The sequence below is a fragment of the Austrofundulus limnaeus genome, unplaced genomic scaffold (genome assembly GCF_001266775.1).
Source record: "Austrofundulus limnaeus strain Quisiro unplaced genomic scaffold, Austrofundulus_limnaeus-1.0 Scaffold79, whole genome shotgun sequence".
Classification (NCBI taxonomy): domain Eukaryota; kingdom Metazoa; phylum Chordata; class Actinopteri; order Cyprinodontiformes; family Rivulidae; genus Austrofundulus; species Austrofundulus limnaeus.
Genome location: NW_013952481.1, coordinates 807,930 through 814,690, shown reverse-complemented (window position 1 = coordinate 814,690; position 6,761 = coordinate 807,930). Strand labels below are relative to the sequence as shown.

Genomic DNA, 6,761 nt, shown 5'->3' with positions numbered 1-6,761 from the left:
CAATAATAATCAAATAATAAAACTAAACAAAAAAGTTCAACTCCTTAAGCAGTAACTCTTACAAATACAAATTATATAATTTCACATTTCTTTAACAAATTATTTTTTATCTTTCTTTTAAACAAATTAATTGAGCCAGCATTTTTACAATCATTATCCAGATTATTCCATAATCTTAATCCTCTGACTGAATTACATCTGTCCTTTAAACTTGTTTGAAATTAGGTTTTACAAAAAATTCTAGTCCCTTTAAGATTATAACAACTTTCCCTGTTTAATAATTTCAACTGATGAAATGATATATTTGATGGGTGACAGTAATGTTTTCTAGTGATAATTCTTACTGCTCTGGTCTGTAAAATAAAAACTATAAATACTGTGGAAATGTTGGTGTTCGCTGAGCTTAACAAGAGAATTTCTCTTTTTTTCAGACTTGTTTTTTCACAGAAAAGTTTGTTTTTAAAGTGATAAGTTCTCATGAATAGAAATGTTGAAACAGTTTGAAAACAGCTTAAATAATTCAGCCACACACGGCAGCACTCTTCTACTCTAAACAAACCCTTCACACAGCTGTAGTGTTGTGTTGTCTTTGTGTGTCTGTCTACACTGTGAGCAGCTGTGAGCTATAATCAGACTCATCTGCTGTGAAATCTCAGGAGAGCAGCGTACTTTGACTCACCCTCGGACTGATTCTGACAGTTTCCGTGCAGCCGAACCACAGCTGCGGGTGTCTGCAGACAAAAGTGTCGAGTCAGCACTTCCACTTGGTCACATTTAGACACTCATGCAGCTTTTGGAGCCACGATAGTTCAGAGCAGTGTTTATCCATAAATACCATTAAAAATTGTTTCCTCCTCGATGGGATTGTTCTGAGAACGGTTGTTTACGCTCACCTGGACGCAGACGACTCGTTTGTCGTGTAAATTCTGATTCAGCGTTCAGATTATTTCACTGCACAAATACTTTCTGCTTTCACTTACTTCAGCCGCTCGTGCAGCAGAATGTTTAGTTTTTTACTTTTATGCTTTTCAAAAATATTATTTCACCTTATTCACAAAAAATCATACTTTTCTTTGAAATCTGCTTCATAGAACAGGCTCCTACTTGTTGTCTTATGCTACTTTGTTTTTAGCTAGCCTTTTACAGCTGTTAGCTTTTAGATATCGTCCTGCTACTTTAGCTAGCATTTGACTTTTTTAAGCATTTAAGCTAGCTATATGGTGCTTTAGCTTTTAGCTACATTTATCTGGTATTTACTAGCTTCTTTTAACGTTTCAGCTAGCTACAGTATTTGCTTTTAGCAATCTTCTTGCTACTCTTAGTCATTATTTTTGCTTCTTCAAGTGTCTATTGTAGCTATTTGATACTTTTAGATTTTAGCTATCTTCCTTCTACTTTTAGCTAGCATCTGGCCTTTTTAGCTCTTAAGCTAGCTATTTAATACTTTTAGCTTTTAGCTATCTTTTTGCTACCTTTAGCCATAATTTGGCTTCCTCTAGCATATAAGCTAGCTATATGATACTTTACCATTTAGCTATCTTTCTTCTAATCTGGCTAGGTGCCAAAAGTAGCAAGTTTTTAGCTAAAAGTAAAAATGTATCTAATTGCTAGCAATAAGCTAAAGTAGCAAACTAACCTAAATCCAAGGTAGCAAAACACAACTAAACGTAGCTAAAGTCTAGCTACAAGTATAAAGGATCAAAAGGCTAGCTAAATTATAAAACTACAGTATCCAAGTGTTAGCTATAAGCTAAAGTACTAAAACAGCTAAAGCCTCAAGTAGCAAAAGACTAGCTAAAGGTTAACAAACTCCATGATGTAATCAGATCTTTTTGGAGTTAAAGTGATTTTTTTACGGCTCAGTTCAGGCTGTAAACCTGAGATTATTCAAGATGATAAAAAATATAAAGTAAATGAAAAGAATCTCATCAAAGTTGACCCTGAAGTCCTCTTCCTCCTCCTCTGGGCTGATCTGTTGTCTCCAACATGAGGTTCATGATAAGAAATGATATTTAATTTTTTTATATCTGTTTCTGGTCTTTTTCCCACAGTCTGGACCAACGTGGAGCCTCGCTCAGTGCCAGTGTTCCCCTGGCATTCGCTCGTCCCCTTCCTGGAGCCCAGCCAATCAGGAGCCGCCGCCCAGCCCGCTGACGGCCAGCAGCTCGTCAATCAGAGCAAAGGTGACAGCGACACCCTGCAGACACAGAATCCAGACAAACCAGTTTCACAAACAAATATTTACAACTACATTTAAAATTAGATTTGATTTTATTTTTTAAGAAGAAAAATTGAAGAGAAATTATTCAACCAGATGTCATTTCCTCCAGATTACTGTAGCTGGTTTCATCAGATCAAAAACTACAAACATCGTCAGAAAAGTCACTGAAGCTCACTAAATGTTGCTAAAAGCTAAGAGCAGCTGAACAGAAGCTAAATGCTAAAATGAAAGAAATATTAGCTAAAAGCTAAGACCAGCAAAAAAGCTCTTAAAACTAAAACAAGACAAACAGTAGCTAACAACTAAATCAGAAAATTATTAGCTACAAACCTAAACCAGGAAAATAATTGCTTAATATTAACAAAATAATAGCTAAAAGCTAAAGCCAGCTAAATACCTAAAATCTAATGCTAGCAAACAGTGGCTAAAAATTACAACCAGATCTACAATAGCTAAAAGCTAAAACCAAAGAAGTATTAAAAACTGACWTTAGAAAAAGTAGGTAAAACCTAACATCTGCAAAACAGTAGCTAAAMGCTAAAACCAAAGAAGTATTAAAAACTGACTTTAGAAAAAGTAGGTAAAACCTAACATCTGCAAAACAGTAGCTAAAMGCTAAAACCAAAGAAGTATTAAAAACTGACTTTAGAAAAAGTAGGTAAAACCTAACATCTGCAAAACAGTAGCTAAAAGCTAAAACCATCTAAAAAGAGCAAGGTTAAATGTTAAAACCAGAATAATAAATCTGCAAAATATTAGCTTATTGCTAATATTAGCAAATCAGTGGCTAAAAGCTAAGACTAGTAAAACATAAACTTAAAGGCGCAAAACAGGAATTAAAAGCTAAAAACTAAGTTAATATTTTAATTTAATGTAAATAAAATAATTTGTTTTAAAAATATAAAAGTTAAAAATCTAAAAGTCAGAGCTGAAAAGTCCTGATGGAGATGAACATTTTGATGAATTATTGGTTAAAAAATATTATTTTTATTTTCTTATTTTGGTTTAAGTTTTTTTCGGCTGATATAATGATTTGTTTTTCAGAGCCTCGCTGTGCCGTAGCGCTGGTGAGCGACGGGCGGGCAAACCCTCCAGACCCCGACAGGAGCTCGCCGTCCTGCCCGCCCTCGACCAATGACAATCCTCCTGCAGAAAGGGGCGGGGCTGACAGCGAGACAGAGAGCGATACAGACGACCCGTGAGTTTAATTAAAACATTCAACATGAACCTCACTCAGACACAGAGCAGAGCTTATCTGCTGCTAACGAGCTGCTACACGGAGAAAAGTAGCCGAAGAAACTCTGGGTTTAATTTAACTTCAGGAGTAGAGCAGCTGAAAAAACTAAGGCCGTTCCTCCAGTCGAACACAAACTTATCTGTCTTTGTTTACAAGAGCCGAGATTTAAATCAGCTGCTGTTTACAAACTCACTGTTTCAGTTTGTTTATATTTCATCACAATAAGCTGCTGACAAATGTGAAAAAAAATCACACGGCCTTTAGCTACTACTGGTTTTAGCCTCTATTTGCTATTTTTCTTGTGTTAACAATAAGCTACAGGTTTGACAAGTTTGGCTTTTAGCTGCTGTTTTGTCTTTAGTTTTTTATTTTTGATAGCCTTAAGTTCAAGCTAAAGGTTTGCCAGTTTTAGCTTTTAGCTACTGTCCTGCTGGTTTTAGCGTATAACTGCTGTTGCACTGGTGGCTAACAATTTGCCACTTTTATATTTTAACTACTGTTTTGCTTGTTTTTGTCTATATGCTATTTTGATAGCTTGATCTGTTAACTATAGCTTGCTAATTTTAGCTTTTGGCTGCAGCTTTGCTTGTTTTTGTCATTAGCTGTTTTTATAGCCTTAAGTTCAAGCTAAATATTTGCAAGTTTTAGCTTTTAGCTACTGTTCTGCTGGTTTTAGAGTATAACAGCTGTTTCGATAGCTTTAATTTGTAGCCATAGTTTTGCTATTTTTAGCTTTTAGCTAATGATTTGCTGGTTTTAGCCTTTACCTGCTGTTTTGATGGTGGGTAAAGATTTGACAATTTTAGCTTTTGGCTACTATTTGGCTTGTTATTTTTCTTAGCTGCTGTTTTGATAACATGATCCGTTAACTATAGTTTTATAATATTAGCTTTCAGCTACAGTTTTGCTTGTTTTTGTCTTTAGCTGTTTTGATAGCTTTAACATCAAGCTAAAGATTTAACAGATTTAGCTTTTAGCTACTGTTCAGCTGGTTTTAGAGTTTGACAGCTGTTTTGACAGCCTTAACATCAAGCTAAAGATTTAACAGATTTAGCTTTTAGCTACTGTTCAGCTGGTTTTAGAGTTTAACAGCTGTTTTGACAGCCTTAACATCAAGCTAAAGATTTATCAGATTTAGCTTTTAGCTGCTGTTCAGCTGGTTTTAGAGTTTAACAGCTGTTTTGACAGCCTTAAGTTCAAGCTAAAGATTTTCCACTTGTATATTTTAGCTACTTTTTTGCTTGTTTTTGTCGTTTATGCTGTTTAGATAGCTTGAACTGTTAACTATAGTCTGCTAATGTTAGCATTCAGCTACAGCTTTGCTAATTTTGACATTTATTGACTTTTTTCTGGTTTTAGCCCTTGAGTATTGTTTAGCTGGTTTCTGTAGTTTTGCTTATTTTAGCCTTTAGCTCCTGTTTCTGTTTGTAGCCTTTAGCTGGTGTCGTTGGCTTTACCCCCTCACTTTTTCCAGCGTTTGGACCAAAGTTGTATTTTCTCGCAGCTTGCCGAACGCCTCGTACATTTTGTGTTTCCTTTCTGCCGCTCTGTGTGTGACTCATCACAAAGTGGGTAGTGACCGTGATCCGACGAGGCTTTAAGACTCGAGGCTGAAGTCCGCCCTCGCCTGCAGAGCTGAAAGGAAGCGGCGTGCGTGCGGCTCGTACTCGTCGGTTTCTCGACTCTGCACCGGGCCGTCTGGAGGCGAGCCCGGTTCTGAAGGCCTCGGGGTCACCGGTGCTCACCGAGGCCTCCGGTGCCAAAGAGCCGCTCACAGCTTCACCCGTTCTTTCTTCCTCGTCTCTTTGAATCGACCGTTCATGAAAACAGAAGTGACACATTTTACAACCTTTGGGTTTTATTTAGAGCTCAGCAGAGTTTTCTTTTTGTTTACCTTCAAAAAGAAACAAACTGAAGCAGCAACAAGTTGTCTGGCTCTGATAAATGTCTTTATTTTTATTTCTAAGGTTTAATCAAATCAGCGCCGTGTTTGCAGCTCTTTCAGCTTTCTCTCTTTGTTTTTTTAACCTCTGCTGGATTTTTATTTCTTAGAAATCATCAATAAAACGTCTGAAACGAAACATAAAACCAAATAGTTTTCACTGAGTTCGGACTTGGTTTGACCTCAGTTTCAGAAACTTTTATTTTGAAAGCTTTTTTTGAAGATTTGAAGCAGTTGATTTAATTTTTTTTTTTTTGTGCGTTGATGCAGATTTTCGCCCGGCATGGCCAACGAGCCGTCCCCGTCCACCGGACCCATGAAGAGACGCACGCAGTCGCTCAGCGCCCTGCCGAAGGACGGAGACAGGAAGGTCAGCTGAAGCGCACGTCACGAAATTTAAAATAATAAAACGTAAATATCCTCACTGTTCGTCTCTTAAATCCAACCAGAGGGAAAAGGACCACATCCGTCGACCCATGAACGCCTTCATGATCTTCAGCAAACGCCACCGGGCCCTGGTGCACCAGCGACACCCCAACCAGGACAACCGGACCGTCAGTAAGATCCTGGGGGAGTGGTGGTACGCGCTGGGCCCCAACGAGAAGCAGCAGTACCACGATCTGGCCTTCCAGGTGGGCAGGAAGACCCCTTCTTAGATTCATCCTTCATTTCACCAACAGGAAGTTTAACCTCTTCTTCTTCCTCCGACAGGTGAAGGAGGCCCACTTCAGAGCCCACCCCGACTGGAAGTGGTGCAACAAAGACCGCCGAAAGTCTCTGTCCGAGGGCCGCGGGACCCCGAAGGAGCTGCGTGAGAGGAGCATCTCTGAGAGCATAGGTGTGTGTGCGTGATTGACACTTTTATTTTGTCTTTAAAAACTCTTTATATTTAATCCCAGCTGTGCCTAAATCTAACTTTATTAAATGTTTGTAAAAAGTATGTTAAATTTCTGATTTATTAACATAAATTCTGTTTCTTTTTGTTACATAAAAAAGCTAAACTGACCTTTTTCGTCCTTATAAACAGCATAAAGTCTTATTGATCGGAGGTTTTATTGATTCGAGTCTTTCTTCTCGTCTCCAGATGCCCTTTCAGAGTCTCAGGTGACGGAGGGGAAAGGAGCGGGCTCGGGCTGGCCGGGGGGGTCGGAGCGTCGAGGGGGGGCTCTGGGGGACCAGCACCCCCGTCCAAGAGCCTTTTCCCAAAGCGCCGTGCACACCCTGGAGCAGCGTGAGAGAGACCTGGAGAAGGTACGAGGTGGTAGATAAAAGATAAAAGTAGCAAAAAGCTAGCTACACTATCAAAGGCTAAAAGATAAAAGTAGCAAAAAGCTAGCTACACTATCAAAGGCTAAAAGATA

The 6,761-nt window shown here is 38.6% G+C and overlaps 1 protein-coding gene across 1 annotated transcript in view; it reads left to right on the top strand.

The window, feature by feature from the left end:
• LOC106519540 (protein capicua homolog) overlaps positions 1–6,761 on the top strand; it is a gene marked incomplete at its 3' end in the record, with an annotated part of 22,926 nt that overhangs the window by 14,587 nt on the left and 1,578 nt on the right. The window contains 6 exon segments of the mRNA XM_014011258.1: positions 2,004–2,183; positions 3,266–3,419; positions 5,671–5,770; positions 5,850–6,032; positions 6,112–6,238; positions 6,485–6,651. Coding sequence (XP_013866712.1) covers positions 2,004–2,183; positions 3,266–3,419; positions 5,671–5,770; positions 5,850–6,032; positions 6,112–6,238; positions 6,485–6,651 — 911 coding nt within the window.